At 38.2% G+C, this 20,839-nt stretch overlaps 1 protein-coding gene across 4 annotated transcripts in view; it reads right to left on the bottom strand.

Annotated features, from left to right (window-relative positions):
- LOC118818215 (transmembrane protein 255B) overlaps positions 1 to 15,021 on the bottom strand; it is a 51,277-nt gene extending 36,256 nt beyond the window's left edge. For 2 of the 4 annotated variants that reach the window (XM_036585415.1, XM_036585412.1), the window contains exons 1-3: positions 14,879 to 15,011; positions 10,436 to 10,578; positions 5,431 to 5,493 (exon numbers count right to left, since the gene is read on the bottom strand). In XM_036585415.1, coding sequence (XP_036441308.1) covers positions 5,431 to 5,493; positions 10,436 to 10,578; positions 14,879 to 14,918 — 246 coding nt within the window. In that variant the 5' untranslated portion in view covers positions 14,919 to 15,011. Of the gene's footprint in view, positions 1 to 5,430; positions 5,494 to 10,435; positions 10,579 to 14,878 lie in introns of all 4 variants that reach the window. The other 2 variants (XM_036585413.1, XM_036585414.1) reach the window with 2 other exon arrangements.
- Between the last annotated feature and the right edge of the window lie 5,818 nt (positions 15,022 to 20,839).

The raw sequence follows: 20,839 nt of genomic DNA, 5'->3' as shown, positions 1-20,839 counted from the left end.
TGTAGATATGGCCGTGTGGTTAATGAGGCACAGAGAACCTGTTGATGTGATTGTTTTTCCTCTGGTTTTATATTAAGCTCATTTCATTTAATAGTCTATTCAGGATCTTAACTTTATGTAGTAGTTATTTATTTACAGTGATGGTTAAAGCTTTGTAGCTCAGTAAGTTATAGCGTTCCTTAATCCGTGTAGATATTCATAACAGATTAACATTAGAACCTTCTTACACCAACCTGCAGTTACCTTCTTATTATGTGTTCATCAGTATTAGTTATTATCTGTGTTGAGTTGAGTGTAATGAAGGTTCCAGATGTAACTAAACGTTCTTCTGTGATCTGCACTGTACTTTACATTAACCATGTACGTCTGCAGTCAGACTCTCACACACAATGTATTTCACATAAACAAGATATCAGATCATAACTGCATTTTCACAGAGTATCAATACCCACAACACTCGCTTCTGTCTGTTAAAGGATCATTTGATCAGATTTAAAATGAAGATACTGGAACACAAATTCATTTCTAAAGGTATCAGACAGTGAAGAGCATCAGACAGGATTCTGGAGATTTTCATACATTTTCAGATGGATTTGATAAAAACATTTACACACAGTTATTTTTGTACAGTACATTTCTGTGTGTAATATTTCCCCATACAGTTTCAAATAAATGCATTTTCAAATATATTTAGTTAATATGGCAAAATATTCTGAAATACATTTTAGTGTCTGGATTGTATTTCGGCATCGACTGCAGTGAATTTCAAATGGATTTCAAATATATAAAAATACACGTCCATATATTTTCCTTCATTTTTCCACTTCACATGAGTGGAGAAGCAGAACTTTGTATGTGTAAGATATGAAGCTCTGGTTCTCCTCTAATCTGACGTGGTCACCTCTGAACCGCAGGAATGTAGATCTGGGATCTGATCTTCCAAAACATCCTCCTTCCTCTAACTTAACATCTCTCACATCCCCGAAATCGTAACTTTATACGAGAAGAAAAACATTCTAAACATCTGTCAGCGTAACTCAAGACAGCTGGAAAGGTTTGATTTTCTAAAAGCTCCGCTGGTCAGACCATCATGAAGCTCTGCTGGTCAGGATCTGTTGTCGTGTCTTCGCTCTGATGGGCTGCGTTACCGTGTGGTTTGGCAGTTTGACTGATCACGACTTCAAACTACCACTGAGATCTTCAGAGACACTGAACTACCAAACCTCATAACACTTAAGCACAATCACTCGTTATGTAAGGACAGCGCAGAGCGTTATTAAACACCGCCGTCCTGCCCACGTGCTCGTCCCCATCGTCCATCTAAAACGCAACGCCAGAGCGGCTGACATACTGCCGTCATGACCAGAACAACAGGGGGCGCTCTTTTTAACCCAGGAGGACCAAAAAGATTTTATTAGTGCCACACTCTTAAAAAAGATTGTTTAAGGGTTCTTTAGTAAAGACTGCTTCTATATAGAACCATGAACTCTCAAAGAACCATTTGTATGATTAAATGGTTCTCTGCATGGTGAAATCGGTCTTCAGATTAATGGAGAATTGTTTTCCGTTGTATATGGTTCTATATGGCATCAAAAAGCGTTCTGCTGTAGTTACGATTTCAAATCTGTCACAGTAGAAGAACCCTTTTTGGTGCCATATGGAACCATATACAACAAGTTCTCTATCAGTCTGAAGAACCATATCACCATGCAAAGAACCATTTAATAATAGTAAGGGTTCTTTGAGTGTTCGTGGTTCTATAAAGAACCATTTTCTTTACTAAAGAAACCTTGAAGAACCATTGTTTTTAGGGGTGTGATATATAGCTTATAAATCAGTAGTGGTCGCCCCCTGGAGGGAGAACACGTACTAACTGAGACACATACAGATACAAACAATGATAAAAGAGGAAGGATATACAAACACAAATCAAAGTGAAAATGAATGAAGGATCGAGTGAGAAAACAAAAACGAAATAGTAGTTTAATAAACTGTGGCTATGTACAGTTAACGTCTCTGTTATAGACTAATTCATTACACTCTCTGTGAATATTCCAGTCTACTGATTAAAAACTCTCCCTTAGTTTCTCTGATCACTACTTAGCAACCGTTGCCATCTGCCACTGCCTCAAGCCTTCGGTTTTTATCAGTGTGCCAGTGTTTGAATCTGAAGCTCCGGCTGAGAAAAAAAATGCACCAATGAGATCTGTGAAAGTGAGAACTCATCCCTGATAGATCAGAGCCAGAAACAATTTAAAGATGCCGTCAGTGAATTTACAGTGTTACTTTACTACAAAAGCTGAAATGGACCATCAAATAGACTAAACAATAAAAGTAAACATCTACCTCAGTACATCTAGTCATACATAGTCAATAGACATTTTTCATATTTCCAGTCTAGAGTGATTCGATTTAGGTGTCTCACCCCTTAAAATCTCCGGCTTATTAAATACCAAGGCTTATTATTCAGTAACTACAGGGACTTCAGTGCAAACTGGCTGAGCTATTCTTGAGTTATAGAAGTGTGTAATAAAGCTTTGGGCTGTGGCCATTTAAGGGGTTAAGTTTGCTGTGTTGTTTTCTCATCTTTGTGCATCTCAGATTTAAACTCTGTTGTCTTCACTGTGCAGGAGTCGTGCCTGTCGCACACTTTATAGTGAAAGTGCTGCAGTGTTGACTGTTTATGTGAATCCAGCATTCTGGCTGATTGCTGCTGTTTTGGGATGATGGCTGTATGTTATGGCTGTAGTCTGGGTCTGGAGCTATTACTTTGCAGAACATTAGCATGTGTAGAAATCTTTTCTACCATGTTGCCCCTATTTTTTCACAGGTCTATCCAAAAATTCATCCTGTGAGTGCTCCAGTTTTAAATCTCAATGTGGGGCTGCTGGCGACCCAATCGGTTACTGCACTATATTTCAACAATCTGATTGGTCGTTGCTCAGTTCATTTGCGTAACAATTATCCAGAACAAGAGAGCAGAGCGAGGACGTGCATCATGGGTTGGTTATGTATACATACTGTCCTCTCTCGCCTCAATATAGCACTGAATGACACGTTCTGTTTGATGTAAATTTGCAAAAAAATTTTAATGAAACGAAAAAAGGAAACTGATGTCATCAGTCACGTCACACGCGCCGCTTAAAATTTCAGCCCCAACCTAAAACACCTTCCTGTGTCACAGCGCTGCAGCAGACAGCCTAACACTTACAGTTACAGCTACTACTGACATAGCTGCACTATTTAAACATGATTACACAATTAATTAGTTTGTTACATAATTAATTACATTCAGAGACTTTTTGTGTTTTTGACTTCAAAAAAAAAACAAAACAGCAAAAGAGTATTTACTTTCTGCAAAACAAGACTGAACAATAACTATTCATCAAATCCAAATCATAAAATATCTGCTCTCTGCTCACAGACGCTCTGCACCTTCCACAGTTTCTCCACTCGTTTCAGTCAGAAATCATTCCTATAGAACCACAGCGGGACTTCATCAGCAGGAACTGTGTCTGAGGCTGAAAGTGAAGATCTTCTCTTATAAAATTTAACTGTGAAAAAATTAAGATACAATCAAAAAAGGCTGAACTTCCCTAAAGCACCACAGCACAAAGCTGAGAGAGACGGGAGAGCGAGCACCACTGTGAACTCTCTCTCTCTAATCATTAATATGATCTCAACCTGTAGTCTGAGTTCTGCTCATGTAGAACCCTGTTCTCTAAACAAAGTACTAGATTCTTGTCTACTCCTCTGTTCTGTGGTCTAAACAGTTCAGCAGGTTTCTTCCACCCGTTTCTGTCACACCTTAAATCAGCTCTGAGCCGCAGGTTGTTGATGTTTTCCAGACGCTGATTTTTAAAATGTTAGCATTAGCATTTTTAGCTGGAATGACTGACAGCAGTTTAAGCCAAACTTGTAAAAGAGTTTATGCGTTTAGAACCCTGTTTCACGCAGTGCGCTCCAACGAGGAGGAGAGAAAACAGGCCTGGGAGCTGGAAGAGCACCGACAACAGAACGATCAAACACTGTCTGATCTACAGTCTGAGTGAATACAGTGACCAGGTCACCTTTAAGAGTTAGACAGATCTGTCCAGACATGAAGGTCCTGCTGTGAAGCAGTGAGGGGTCAGAACTGGAAACACTTCAAACCTCTTTAGCTTTAGAGACGTGGAATCAATCCAGAACAGCCCTCAACCCAGTCTTTCAACTTTCTATACCACCTTCAGACGTTCTCCTAGTCAAATCATAATTCTTTCATTTACGAGATGATCTGATACTGATTTTCTGGGTCGATACCGTAACTGAAAATCTACACATGAACTAGGTAAACGCTGAATTGGCAGTTGAAATGACCACAATTCCCAGACAGGACCGATAATTTGGAATGCTGAGACTGATTAAGAATGTGCTGTAGATGATTCTATATACAACTTTTTTGAATATGGTTCTATATGCCACCTAACAGGGTTCTTCTATTGTTACAATATGAAGCATGTAACAGTAGAAGAACCCTTTTGGGTGCTATATAGAACCCTTTTCAGAAAGGTTCTGTATAGAACCATGAACACAGAAAGAACCCTTTGCATGAACAAAAGGGTCTTTTGCATCATAAACGGGTCCTTCAGACTGATGGAGAGCGTGCTGTAGATGGTTCTATATAGAACCTATTTAGCACCCAAAAGGGTTGTTCTATTGTTATGATGTCAAGCTTGTAACAATAGAAGAACCCTTTTGGGTGCTATATAGAACCCTTTTCAAAAAGGTGCTATACAGAACCATCTACAGTACATTCATGCACATTCTCCATCAATCTTTCTCGATCACTTTCATGATGTGAAGAATCCTTTAATCATGCAAAGTGTTCTTTTGTTGTTCATGGTTCTATATAGAACCATTTTCCTTGCTAAAGAACCCTTGAAGAACCATCTTTTTTCACACTACCAAGCTGGGAGGGTAAAGGCAGCACATGGAGCTCTACCACATCCTTTGAACTGCTGCTGACGCCACATCATTGGAGCTCAACACGCTCTGAGGAGAACACTAACACTCAGACGGCTGAACTAATTAATCATCTCTAGTTTTAAACGCTGCAGTGACTTCAGCAAATTTCCTTTCTAAACAGAGCCGTTTGAACTTGAATGGAGTTGTAAGAAAAGCTGTGACCCATAAAGTGTCCACCAGCCCTGACCTGCATGACCGTAACTCTGAGACTGTGTGTGCAGAGCTGGACATACGGTGGACCATATGTGGTGAATAAGTAGAGAAAAGCAGATAAAAGGAGAAAAACAGGCCATTCAGTCCTGAAATCTGACGCCACAGAGCAAGAAATGAAATGCAGATCAGGTTCTTATGAAGAAGGAATCGAGAACAGAGAGCAAAGCCAGAAGACAAGCGTGAAGAGAGACGAAGCAACAGGACTGCGTTTACCAGCTGTTTACGGTTTTCCTCCAAGCACAGTCCCAGCATGCCCAAGAAGGAGCCGAACGCCAGCTGCAAACAACAAACAGGCAAAACAAACATGTTACAAAGCAGCTCCACGCTGACCGCTCTGACCACTCTGACCGCTCTGACCACTCTGACGAGAATATAAACACTCTCTGCTTCTCTTCATCTGAATGATGTATGACAGTCACAGCTTCAGCAGAGACCCTCATCTTCACTGAGCAGCGCAGAACTCAGAGGAACCTCAGCAGCTCCACTGATTCTCTGAACTCTGCTGCTTTATTTACTCTCATTTCTCAGCAGAACCTGCAGATGTTTATGGTTTGGGTTATGAAATATCCTCCTGCTTCAGCTGCATCTGCCAGAGCCGGAGTTAGGGTTTAGGGTTTTAGAACTTAAGGGGGTTAGGGTTATAGGGTTTAGTGTTTTTAGGGTTGAGGTTTTACGGCATAGGGTTCTAGGTTTAAGGCTTTTAGGGTTTAGTGGTTTTAGCGTTAAAATTTTAGGGTTTAGTGTTTTTAGGGCTAAGGTTTTAGGGTTTGGGGGGTTTAATGTTAAGACTTTTTAACGTTTAGTGGTTTTAGGCTTAAGATTTTAGGGTTTAGTTTGAGTTTTAGGGTTAAGATTTTAGGGTTTAGGGTTTTTAGGCTTTGAGTTTTAGGGTTAAGTGTTAGAGCTCAGGGGTTTAGGGTTAAGTTTATGGGTTAGGATTTAAGATTTAGTGGTTTTAGGGTGAAGATTTTGGGGTTTAAGGGTTTCAGTGGTTAGGGTTTTAGGGTTTAGGGCTTTTAGGGTTTAATGGTTTTAGGGTTAAAATTTTAGGGTTTAGTGTTTTTAGGGGTAAGGTTTTAGGGTTTAGGGGGTTTAATGTTAAGACTTTTTAAGGTTTAGTAGTTTTAGGCTTAAGATTTTAGGGTTTAGGATTTTTAAGCTTTGAGTTTTAGGGTTAAGTGTTAGAGCTCAGGGGTTTAGGGTTAAGGTTATGGGTTAGGATTTAAGATTTAGTGTTTTAGGGTTTTAGGGTGAAGATTTTGGGGTTTAAGGTTTTCAGTGGTTAGGGTTTTAGGGTTTAGGGTTTTTAGGGTTTTACGGTTCTTGGCTATTTTTAGGGATTTAGCATTAGGCTTTTAGGGTTGGATTTGAATTGTAGAATTTATTTTTGAGATTAGAGATTTTAGGACCAAAGTTCAGGGATTTAGAATTAGAGTTTTACTGTTATGGATTTTAAGGGTAGAATTTTAGGGCTGGATTTGTACATTAGGGTTTAGGGTTTTAGGGCCAGGGTTTGAGGGATGGATTTCCAGTTTAGGGTTTTAGGGCTAAGGTTTTAGGGTTGGGATAGCATTTTAGGGGTTAATAGATTAGGAGTTTACAGTTGGGTTAACACTTTAGGGTTTTAGGGTTTCAGGGTCAGGGCTTTAGGGATGACCTTTAGGGATGAGTTAGCATTTTAGGGGATTAAGTTTAAAGGGTTAGGGCTTTAGTGTTCGGTTAGCAGTTTAGGGTTATAGTTGTAGGGTTACAGTTTTAATATTGGGTTCAGCACATGAGGGGTTTAACATGAAGAATTCTAGATATATAAAATAAATATTATTTTATATTTAGTATTTTTGGGTTATTTCCTGTCTCTGGTCATATTAATCACAACTTATCATATAATATCAAGGAAAAGACTAGGCAGTGACTTTTACTCCACCTCTAAATCATTTTCTGAGGCTCTGAATATGAGGCTCAGCGTGTGTGTGTGTGTGTTTGGGGGGAGGTGTTTTACTCCTCATTGCTGGTCCTATCGGGTCTTTTTAGCGCTTCTGTACTGATTTCCCAGCTCGACTGTGGTTAAGCGATTCTCATGTTCTTCTCTGTAGCTGAACGTCTCAATACTCCAGCAGAGGAAACGGATCTGTGTGATTTACAGCTTTGAGCTCCAGCAGAAACACTTTCTGGCGAACACTCTGTAACTGACTTGGCTCGCAGGCTAAGAGACAAACCTCCAGCATGATTCTGCATAAAGAACAAGCCCGAGGATGAAATTATGATAGTCTGATATGACGTCTCTGAGTGGGTCGAAATTTTTCTCAAATGTCAGAGTAAAGACGACATTTTCTGAGGCTCTGAATATGAGGCCCGCTGGGGGGGCTGAGAGTAGGCTGAGAGGGGGGCTACTTTTAGAATACTTACCCTGAAATGTGCCACTACACAGCTGATTTGATGTATAAAGCTGTCAACATGATCATTCTGAATCTTTAAAATCATAAATAATGCATCTGAGAAAATGACGAACAGACTGAAAATATTTAAACCCCTTTAAAGCTTAATAGACGACGTACTTAACGTACGCACTGAAACTCAGTCACTGAGTTCATTTCAGCAGAAACATCAGTTATTACTAATATTGATGCTCATCAGATTAACATTATTTGACATGTTTTGAAATGTTTTAAAAACATTTTGTCACATTAATTTCAGGAAGATTGTGTGCAAATCAAACACATTCATATGCCATATTGTATTTTCTTCTGGATGATCAGCGTCTGCGGACAAATTCACCGGAGACTTTTTATAGTATAAAGTATAAATTTCTTCTTGTCTCCATGAGAACTAATAACCTACAAACCCAATACATGGTGACACTAATTGCAGAAGCATCCTGTACATGCAGACTCTGCTCTGTGTGAGAGGAATTATGTGGCAGAACAACATTAAGTTGAAAGGGTTCTGTTTTTTCAGGGTGGTTCTGTAGATGCAGACTTACAGATGGTCAGCAGAGTCACCATTACACTGAAGCAGAGCTCCAGCCGGATTCTATAATGGTTTGTGGTTTTGAATGAATAATGTACAGCCAGAACTTCTGAGCTTAACACTCCCACAAAAGTCATCTCTCATTAACGTACCCCCGCCCTCTCACCCCCCGACACACACATACATATGTACACACACACACACACACACACATATATACACAAACATATATATACACACATATATACACAAACACATATATATGCACATATATACACACACACACACACACACATACATATATATACACTATTTAAAAATATATACACACACACACACAAACACACCCAAGTACTGCTCTGACATTAAATGGAACGCAGTTTGAGTGATGTAGATGAAGCAGTAATGAAAACAGTCCTGAACTTTCATCTTCAGTGGGTTTACCGTAAAACCTGCGAGTCAAATCACACAGCGCAATATTTAAATACATCAGAAACATATTCATAGTCATATTAACCCCTTAAACTGCAGTGTCTGTGAGGAAGTGATGATGGTGATGAAGATAATGGTACCTATGATGATGTTGATGGTGATAACGTGATATCTGTGATGATGATTGTAGTTATAACAGTGATAAGTGTTATAGTGATAAAAATAATGGTGATGATGATGACTGTGATGGTGATAAAAATCATAGGCACCATAATGATCAACATAATGGTAATCAATATTATGATGTCTGTGATGGCAGTGATGAAGATAATGGTGATTATGATGAAGACGACAACATGATGGCTGTCGTGATAATGATGGTTATGATTACAGTGATAAAAATGTGATGATGTTGATGATAATGTCGTTATGAAGGTGAAAAGGTAATGTGACTGCAATGATATAGAATGGTGATTATGATGGTGATGCTATTGATGTGATGGTTGTGATAGTGATGACAATGTGATACTGATAAAGATAATGGGGATTTTGATTATAGTGATTATGTGATGATTATGATAGTGATAACAATGAAGATAATGGTAATGATGATTGTGATGACCGTGATGGTGATAAAAATAATGATAATTATAATGATAGTGATGCTGATAATGTGGTTGTGATGATGGTTGTGGTTATGATAGTGATAATGTGGTGATAAATGCAATGGTGATGACAAAGATAATGGTGATGATTATTACAATGACTGATGGGGATGAAAAAGACAATGGTGATATGATTACGGTGATGCTGATAATGTGATGGTAGTGATAATGTTTATGAGTACAGTGATAACATCGTGATGGTGATGACAATAGTGATTATGATGATGATAATGGTTGTGATGATAGTTATGATGATAGTTATAATGTGATAAAAATGATCATGATGTCTGTGATGATGATAAAAATAATGGTGATTAAGATGGTGATGCTGATAACATGATGGTTGTAATGATTGTGATGGTGATGGTGTTGAAGATAACTAATTATGATAGTGATAACAAAGGTAATGTGATAGTGATGATAAAGAATGGTAATTATGATGGTGATGCTGATAATGTGATGGTTGTGATAGTGATTACAATGTGATAGTGATAAAGATAATGGTGATTATGATTATGGTGATAACATGATGGTTATGATGACCAAGATAATGGTGATGGTGATGACTGTGATGGTGGTAATGACAAAGTAAACAGCGATAATGGTATGGATTTAATGATAATGTGTTGAAGGTGATAGGGTAATGATTATGGTAATGATGTGAAAGACGATGATGATGTTAATGATCGTAATGGTAATGATCATTATAGTGGTGATGATGGTGATTGTGATGGTGATAGAAATAATAGTAATTATAATGGTGATGCTGATAATGTGATGGTTGTGATAGTGATAATGTGATAGTGATGAAGATAATGGTGATTATGATTATAGTGATAACATGATGGTTATGATGACCAAGATAATGGTGAAGGTGATGACAGACAGTAATGATGATGGTAAAGGTAATGTGTTGAAGGTGATGGGGGTAATGATTATGGTAACGATCCGAAAAATGATGGTGTTGTTAATGATGGTAATGATCATTATAGTGATGATAATGCTGATGGTAGTGTTGATAGTGTTGATAATATTGATGGTGGTGATGAAGATGATGGTGATAATCATATTTAAGCTGGCAGTGATTATGGTGATGGTGATGATGATAATGATGATGGTGGTTGTTATCATTTTATGATGAAGTTATTACTTACGATAGCTCCTGAAGCGTATCCGGTGATGCTCAGGCTCTCGGTGCGAGTGCTGGTGTAGATACCCAGAGCAACGATGAGCAGGGACAGACTGAGCATGCCCGAAACCAGCTGCAGAGCCTTCCTCCTCTTCATCCTCACAACATCTACAACATGAAACAGAGATTAGAATCTGGTCATCAGTAACATTCACTCTTACATTACCAGTCTGCCCAATCTGTACACAACACAATCCACCCTGTACAGCTCAATCCTACCAATATATGACTTGATCCACCCTGTTTACAACTCAATCCAGTCTCAAGCTCAGAATTCAAAATGCACAAAAGATGTTTTGCTTATACAACTGAAACCATTGTTACCTCGTTAAATGTGCTGGTAAACACTAAAACTTTATCCCAGCCAATGGAAATTCAATTATTCCCTTCATGGTTTGGCCCGGTTCAGCTGAAAGTCCAGAGCGGACAGAAAAGCTCAGGCTGACCGTGTGTCAGAGCGGTGAATGAGGAGGATTAAATCACTGATGTCGAACACTGCTGGCCTTTTTGTGATGCTGTGAAAAACTTGCTGTTTTGAAATGTTTTCAGACCTGAACACTTAATTTTGCTCGGCGCCTCATAAACTCGTCATAATAGCAGCACATTTACTGCTGAGGTAGAAACCCAGTTAAACGGACTGGCAGCGTTTGCTGCTCAGCAGATCCAGCCTGGTGTTCTACACACAGAACCAATTACATCTGGGTCTGCACTGCAGAGCGTGTGTTTATATCTTTGTGGGGACATTACTCTGGTCTCCAATAAGGAAACCCCAAACTTTTTAACTCAAAAACAGAAGCTTTCATTGGACAAAAGCGAAAAAGGCCAGAGCTCTCTGTTGGGATGTGTTTTTCTAGTGTCCCACAATTATTCAGGGGTCTGTATCTCCGGTCTCTTAAAGGCTAGCAATGCAGTCCGGGGTTTGTGGGAAAGGACACATCATGCCACATTCTACTGACCTGTGGAGTTTGGCTTTGTTCAACCATTTCTCTGCTGATCTACAGGGACTGATCCTCGTTATCTCTGGTTTCGCGAAGACTACAATAAACAGTGGTGTGTGGTTGGAGAGGGAGCACAAAGCCCTGTAATCCTGTACAGTTTGAAGTCAGTTACACTTATTGTCACCAAGTTACGATGCTCTAAATTTCTCTGCTCCACTGCAGGTCAGCATCTCTGCAAAGCCACCTACAGTGCGCCTAAGTCGGATACACATTTGTAAAATTCCAGGGTTGGTATATTCAGTTACCTGAAGGCTGGCAATGCGATCTGGGGCTTGTGGGAAAGAGGACATCTTGTTTAATTAAGTTGTGGCGTTTGGCTTTGTCACAGATTTGTAAAGCCGCCCGTTGCGAAACATTCCCTTCTCCTGTGGTTTAATTTATGACAATTACTCAACTCGACTTTCATCACATATCCACAAAATCTTGACACCAGTCTATATCTTACAGCCGCAGACATCACCCTCCCTAACCCTAACCCTAATCCTAATCCTAATCCTACACTACAATACAGTAACAGCACTGTGTACACATCCATGAGAATGTTCACATAAACCCACCCAGCTCTGCAGAACCTTCACTGAAGCTGTCTGATCAGAACAGACACAACTTAAACCCAGTGAAGACAACATAACCGAGTCACAGTCAGACAGCTGAGCTGCGCAGTGTTTTAAGCGTTTATCTAACATTTCCAATTTTGAGATGGTTGTAGAAATATTATGATTGTTTTTGTTTTCTTATTTGTAAGTCATTTTGTCAAGTAAAGTTATCTCACTACATCAGCAGATACTTTTGTTTCAAGCTCATTTTTTAGTTTCTATCTTTGAGTTTATGGTTTTTTCTTAAACTGATCATGAATTTGTCTTTTATAACTCAGTCAGGAAGTCTTAAAACTGAGTAATTTACTGGTAAAATAAGCGACATTAGACAGAGAACCAGTCTGTACCGTCTCTCTGTCTGTCTGTCTCTCTCTCTGTCTGTCTGTCTCTTTCTCTCTGTCTCTCTCTCTCTCTCTCTCTCTCTCTCTCTCTCTCTCTCTCTCTCTCTGTATGTGTCTGTCTGTCTGTCTCTCTCTCATTCTGTTTCTATCTCTTTGCCTCTGTGGGATTAAGGACTAGTTTTAGATTAAATATGGGTTTAGTCCTGTTTCAGCACAAGACAGCTTGTTTGAGTCACAGCTGAATCTTCCTCCACTAGAGTTCAGTCATTCACACTAAATTACTGACTGATTTTCCTCCTCTGTCTCACTGAGCTGTAGCAAGTATGATAATCTGATCTAAGAACAGAATTTTCTACTGATTTCTCACCTCTGAACTTTATCAGAGCTGCTTATCTCTACACTGGAACTCATTTTAAGATTTCTTGTTCAGTAAAATGATTCTGCTGCACTGACTGATGATTTCACTAGAATTCATTCATTTTCTCCGCAAAGTTTAGTTTGTTTCTTGTATTTTATCTCCTCTGTTTTGCAGTGTGTAGTTTACCCAGCACAGTGACGGACAAACAGCAGCAAACTGAAAAACTGGGTCAGTCAGTCAGTCGTCAGCCGTGACGGTGAACATGAAGCGAGTCTGTTTCAGTCATATTTCACACACTGTACAAAAAATGACTTGTGGTAGCAAGTAATTAAAAGAGTTTTATTCAACTGAAATAAATAATTTGAATGAAAAATATTTTATTCAGTGCATTTATTTAAGTTGAATAAATCTATTTAACTTGCTTTTTACTAAATGAAGTATTTATCTAGTTATTTTGTACAGTGTAGAAAAGGCAGTGAGATAATTTTACATAATAAAATAGCTTAAAACAAGCAAAAATGTCTAGAATAAAAATATATATATTATTATAAATTATATTGCTAGAACCAAATCAAAAAAGACAAGAATAAATATCATTTCACTTGTTTTACAGTGTATTTTTCTCTGGGCGTTTATGTGACGTGATGTGTAGAAATCAAGATTAGCTTTGACATTTAAAACCTCATTAAAACTGTTTTAGTGATGCTCCCTTCACAAATAATACCAATATATGATTTGAAAATGTTAAATATTCCAATTTTACAGCTGCATCAATAAGGTTCAGGCATTTTCACTGCAAAAATGGTATTTTGGTAAGTGAAATTATCTTAAATCGACTGTAGAAATGTATAATACTTTTCATTCTGAGACGTTGTGGGAATATTATAGGAACATTCAACTTATTTCTGGATATTTTCAGTTGTTTTGGGTGATTTTATAAAGCAAACTGATCTCACCATGTGGGCAGATAATTTGGATTATTTAAAAAAAATGTGATTGAAACAGACTAAATGTATGCTGATGTAGTGAGATCATTACGCTTAATAAAATCATTCAAAACAAGTAAAAAATCTAGAGTTAAGTTAAATATTCTTATAATATTCCAACAATAATCTCAAAATTACAGATTTCAGTTAGAGTAGATTTAAGATCATTTTACTTGCTAAAATATTATGTTTGCAGTGTACAATCATCTGTCACCACAGATCCACACAGCTATCATCCACACTATTAAAAAGATGGTTCTTCAAGGGTTCTTTAGTAAAGACAGTGGTTCTGTATAGAAGCATGAACAATATAGAACTGTACAGTCAATGGTTCTGGATCAGACGGGTCTCTGAGGGTCTCCAGACCTCAGTTTTACTAAAATAAGAGTAAAACCAGTCCAGACGCATCACTGAGCAGTGAGGGTTCTCCTCACTCCGTATACAGATGGTTTACCTGCTGAGTCTCTGAGCTGCTGTAACCGTCCTGACGGATCAGAGTCTCAGCTGAACTGAACTGATTGATTAACGCTGATCTGTTTACTGACTGTTTAAACTCCGGGCGTTAATCAATAATTCAGACGTGAGATAAACTTACTGTCATTTACAGTAACACACTGACCAGCCTGCAGTGCAGCACACACAGGTTCTAAAGACACGTTCTACTGGACTGAACCAGCAGCACACAATAATCAAACACCAATAAATCTGATTAAAATTAAACATTGAAAAATCTCTTCAAACAACTTTCAGCACAAGCAGCAACTTAAACACAGTGAACACTCCCTCACTCACTCACTCACTCCCTCACTCACTCACTCACTCACTCACTCACTCTCACTCACTCACTCACTTATTCACTCACTCACTCACTCACTCACTCTCTCACACTCTCCTTCACTCACTCACTCACTCACTCTCTCACACTCTCATTCACTCACTCACTCACTTATTCACTCACTCACTCTGAACATAGTCGCTCTCTCTCTCTCTCTCTCTCTCTCTCTCTCTCTCTCTCTGTCTGTCTTTTGGTCTCTCTCTCTCTGTCTCTTTCTCTCTCTCTCTCTCTGTCTTTCTGTCTCTCTCTCTCTCTCTCTCTCTCTCTCTCTCTGTCTCCCTCTCTCTCTCTTACCTGTGCTGTGTGTGTTCTTGTCTGTTCTGTTGTTCTTCATTCTCCTGCAGTCTCTCCTCAGACTGAGCTCTCAGCACTGCTCACTCACTTTTATACACACAGGAGCGGAAACCACAGAGAGCTACGCACACACTGATCACTGACACTGCACTGCACTGACACCACACTGCGCAAACACCATACTGCACTAACACCATACTGCACTAACAATACACTGCACTAACACCACACTGCACTAACAATACACTTCACTGACACCACACTGCACTAACACTGCACTGCCATAACAACACACTGCACTAACACAACACTAACACCACACTAACACTGCACTGCATAAATATTGTGCTGTGTTAATACTGCACAGCATTCACACTGCACTGCATTAACACTGAACAGTGCAGAAACTCACAGTAACACACTGAACAGCCTGCATTAAAGCTGTACTGCATTAACACTGCACTGTTAACCTTTGTTTTGAAGAGTGTTCTGATGATCTAAAGCGTTTAATGTTGAAAACTCTTCAACTCAGTTTGACCTGCTGGGTGATTCACTCAGAAAGTTTATTGTTTTCTTCATCTCATTAAAATCGTTAATATAAAATGTTTATTATTGATGTGTTCATCACAGGAAGTACAGGTTGGTTTGTTTTTTTTGTTTCACGTTCTTTAATATCAAAATAATTAAACGCCAGTGCTGAGAAATCAGATAATTAAAGGAGAAAAGTCCATTAAACAGCGAGAAAACCTGATATTTTAGCTCAGAATCCGAGTTTGTATCTCTTTAAGAGGGTGTTTGTGGTAAACACCACACATTTGAAAAAGATGGTTCTTCAAGGGTTCTTTAGTAAAGGCTATGGTTCTATACAGGGCCATTAACACTAAAAGAACCACTTGCATGCTTAAATAGTTCTTTAACTGGTGAAATGGTTCTTCAGATTGGTGGAAAATTGTATATGTTGCATGGTTCATTATAGCATCAAAAAGGGTTCTGCTGTTGTTTTGGTGCTGTGTAGAACAGTTACAAAAAATTCTCTATCAATTTGAAGAACCATTTCACCAGCTAAAGAACCATTTAAGCATGCAAGTGGTTCTGTTAGTGTTAATGGCTCTATATTGAACTTTTGTCTTTACTAAAGAACCCTTGAAGAACCACCTTCCTTGTGCGTCTGGATGCTGCAGGTCTGTGGTTCTGCTGTGTGTTTAAGGTCGTTCTCTCCAGTGTGGTGGATCGTTAGCGTTAGCTCGCCGCGGCTCTCTGCTCAGATGAAACTGAACCCATGTGTGCGTTTGGTCTGATTTGTTGTGCCTCCGCAGTGCCAGCGCATCCCAATGTGGAGACAGAGAACATTCCTGCTCTCTGAAGACTTTTCTTTTAAATCAGATAAACAAACTCTGCATGATGCTAAGAGTTCCCATATTCGCCTGGTGGAGCATTTGGAGACGCTTAGCATATTTCAGTGGTACAGTAATAAATTCCCTCCACAAACACAGATTTAGAGAAAAATAACTTCAGTACCCGCAGAGTTACATTTACCATCACAACATTTATGACGGTAAAGTAGGTTAATAAAGGACTCTGAGTGTATTTAAGACAGTTTGTATACATTCATTTCAGTACTTATTGAATAATCCATAGTAGATTCTGAATAATCCATAGTGAATACTGAATAATCCATAGTAGATTCTGAATAATCCATAGTGGACACTGAATAATCCATAGTGGACACTGAATAATTCATAGTGAATACTGAATAATCCATAGTGAATACTGAATAATTCATAGTAGATACTGAATAATTCATAGCAGATACTGAATAATTTATTGTAGATACTGTATAATTCATAGTGGACACTGAATAATTAATAGCAGATACTGAACAATTCAAACTGGATACTGAATAATTTGTAGTAGATACTGAATAATTCATAGTGGACACTGAATAATTAATAGCAGATACTGAACAATTCAAACTGGATACTGAATAATTTGTAGTAGATACTGAATAATTCATAGTGGACACTGAATAATTTATCATAGTAAATGAATAATAAGTGCAGTTTAAAACTTTAAAATGTTAGCATTATTAAAATGTCAGCTTATTGTTCAGTAGCTACATTAAAAACATTTTATAACACAGTTTTATGAGTGTATAATAAAGTCCTGAATATTATAATGAGTTAATTAGTCAGGCTTTAATCACTTACAGTCCTCAAATCAGGGAAATGTTTCTGAGTTCTGCAGCAGTTTCAGTGCCTGGTTCTGCGAGAGCTCCAGCATGAAAGCTGCAGTGAGGGTTATTTGGAGAACAAATGAGACGAGCTCAGTGCCGCTGCTGCTGCTGGAGGCCCCTGAGATCTCTAACAGCGCTTCAATAGGAAATTCATCAGAGAAACAGAGCGAGAGATCCTGACCAACTAAATCACCGCTGCCCAAATCCATCAGCCTGAAGCGTTAGAGCTGTTATTATAGCTGCGTCTCATTTCAGAACCGCATTCCTATCAGACGGAAAACTGCTTTCAACACCATGTTCTGCTCACTGCGCCTGGATCTGAGGGAGGATCATCACTCTGTTCTGTTCAGCCTCAACATTTAGAACCTGAATTAAGACACAGTCGGCTTCAGGTTACAGCAGGTTCCTCCGGCTCTGCAGAGTGAAGTAGAGCAGCACTTCAACAGGCAGAGCGATCTGGGATCTACACACGGTTCCTCAACTGAGCTGCAGCTTTTACTGTCCATGCGTTCTGATACTGTAGATATTTTTATAGTAGTATAAAACAGATAGTTCTGGTCCTGAAATCTGATTGGCTGAGCCACATTTGAAGCCATAAAAAATTCGATAAACACACACACTGACCACCTCACAGCAACTGAGCTCTGTATTAGTGCTGTATGAAAACCCCTTGTGCTGTTAATGATCTCTGACTCTAATGCTGCTCACACGGAGCGCCGAGTCAACTGAGGCTCAAAACATAGCAGCAGAGTTTAAATATGTTGTGCTGTTGTTTATTGAGTAAACAAGACTGTTTCTCTTTATAGAAATGTTTACAAACATTTATAAACTATGATTTTGTACACACACACACACACACACACACACACACACACACATACACACACACACACACACACACTGTAGCACTGAGTTTGACCTGACTTTACAGATCTAGGTGCTTTAGATCAAAGCCACGTGTGGAGTGACACACTGAGGACCACACACTGCACTCCTCACACATCAGAGCCCCGCCCCTCTGCACACACACACACACACACACACACACACACACACACACACACACACACACTGCACTCCTCCTCACACCTTAAACACCCCGCCCGTCTACACACAGCATACATTACCCAGCAGAACGTGCAGCTTATTACTCACTGTCTCTACCTATTCATCTCTCTCATCTCTGATTCCCTCTCACTCTTTCATTCTCTCTCTCCATCTGTTTCTCTTTCTCTCTCACTCTTACTCTATTTCTCTTTATCACTCTTTCTCTCTCTCTCACTCTCTGCATCTCTCTCTCTCCTCTTTTTCCTCTGAGTCTCTGTCACATGCTAATTGTTTGTGACTGAAATGAATGAATAACTATATAATAATACTAATAATACTACAACTACTACTAATAATAATAATAATAATGTGTACATGGAGTGTTCATGGTATATTTATAGTCATACTCAGTACAGTAATCTATTACGGTTATGTGATCATTTCTAAATATTTAGTCATTCCTGAGTGACGAGCATGTTGACCTGATCAGTGATGCTCAGTATGAATTTCCTGATATGATCATTAATAAATACAGATGCTGTAATATTCTCTCTGCTCTGGTCTGTGTTTATCTTGCTGTCTCTGGTCATGCGCTTCGGTTTTTGTTTTCCTGCTCTGCCCCTTTGCCCCGCCCCTCACCTGTGTCTGATCTGTTGCCCCGCCCTCTAACTGCACACAGGTGTTTCCTGTTTGTTTGTCGGTATTTGTTGCTCTGCTGTTTGTCCTGTTTCTGACCTGATGTTGTTTGTTGTTTTCAGGTTGTAGTTTTGTGTATTTATTCCTGGAGTTTGTAGTTTTGTTCAGTTCTGTTTGTTTGGACTGTTTTGTAGTTTTCTTATTGAACTTTCTAGTTTAGCTCCTCTTTAGTTTCTGTTTTTTTATTGCTGCCTTCATCATGGACAGCAGCGAAACTCTCAGCGTCCTGCTTCCTCGTCCCCTTCATCTACACACGTCACAAACACACGGTCCTTCTTTTCAAGGAACACATGATTCTCAGCACATGAAAAGTTCTCTACACTGCGTTTGTTATTGTTCCCTTACTGACATTAAAACCTCCCACGCTGCTGCTCCTGCGGTGCTCTGAGGCAGGGCGGCACACGGTCGCGTCCAAAATGAATGTTTGTATAAATGCTGTCTGCTGAGGTTCCTCTGTAGATCATTCTCTGCCTACGTTTCCCATGATCCTGTGTGTGGATGCCAATGCTGTTAGAAGAAAAATTGCTGAAAGATGTAGCACCAATATATATATATAAACCTCGTATCTCCATTTTTGTCGTTTTTTAATTTTTGTCATAATTTGAAAATGACTGTTGTCCTTTACATTCTATGTAAATCTCATGATGAATGGACCAAAAGAAACGGCCCAAAATGACTTGGAAAAATGTCTGGTTCCATTGACTTACATTAAAAGTAAAGTATGTTTTTTCTTCTCCTGTAAAGTTACCATTTTGGAGATACGAGGTTTTCTTCCGACAACAGCAGCCAACAATATATATATTTACAATCAGAACTCATTTATAGTATTTTCTCTGTCTTTTTAAATTCAGCAGGTGTAAATTACCCCCACTCACTACACACATTTCATCCCACAGCGTTTACCCACATGGAAAAAATTATGTGGCCATGTATTACACTATACACTAAAATGTATTTCAGAATATATTGCCATATTAACCAAATATATTTTAAATTACATTTTAAATGCATCTTATTGAAAGTAGATTTTATCAATCATACATCATATTTTCTTTATTACCTTGTAGTTTTTAATGTTGCAGGGTTGGAATGGAGCTCACAGTCAGAGCTGTGGAAATGACTTTTTCTGCTGATCCTGAATAATATTAAATTTAGAGTAGATACTAAATAATTAACAGTAGACACTGAATAATTTATAGTACAAACTGAATAATTCATAATAATTCTAAATAATCCATAGTAGACACTGAATAATTCATAGTAGGTACTGAATAATTTATAGTAGGTACTGAATAATTCATAGTAGATACTGAATAATTTATAGTAGGTACTGAATAATTCATAGTAGATACTGAATAATTTATAGTGAATACTGAATAATTCATAGTAGATATTGAATAATTTATAGTAGGTACTGAATAATTCATAGTAGATACTGAATAATTTATAGTGAATACTGAATAATTCATAGTAGATATTGAATAATTTATAGTAGGTACTGAATAATTCATAGTAGATACTGAATAATTTATAGTGAATACTGAATAATTCATAGTAGATATTGAATAATTTATAGTAGGTACTGAATAATTCATAGTAGATACTGAATAATTTATAGTGAATACTGAATAATTCATAGTAGATATTGAATAATTTATAGTAGGTACTGAATAATTCATAGTAGATACTGAATAATTCATAGTAGGTACTGAATAATTCATAGTAGATACTGAATAATTTATAGTAGGTACTGAATAATTCATAGTAGATACTGAATAATTTATAGTAGGTATTGAATAATTCATAGTAGATACTGAATAATTCATAGTAGATACTGAATAATGTATAGTAGGTACTGAATAATTCATAGTAGATACTGAATAATTTATAGTAGGTACTGAATAATTAATAGTAGATACTGAATAATTTATAGTAGGTACTGAATAATTAATAGGATATACTAAATAATTCATAGTAGATACTGA

The sequence above is a fragment of the Colossoma macropomum genome, unplaced genomic scaffold, assembly GCF_904425465.1.
Source record: "Colossoma macropomum unplaced genomic scaffold, Colossoma_macropomum, whole genome shotgun sequence".
NCBI classification, from domain to species: Eukaryota; Metazoa; Chordata; class Actinopteri; order Characiformes; family Serrasalmidae; genus Colossoma; species Colossoma macropomum.
This window is presented reverse-complemented; position numbering and strand designations above follow the sequence as displayed.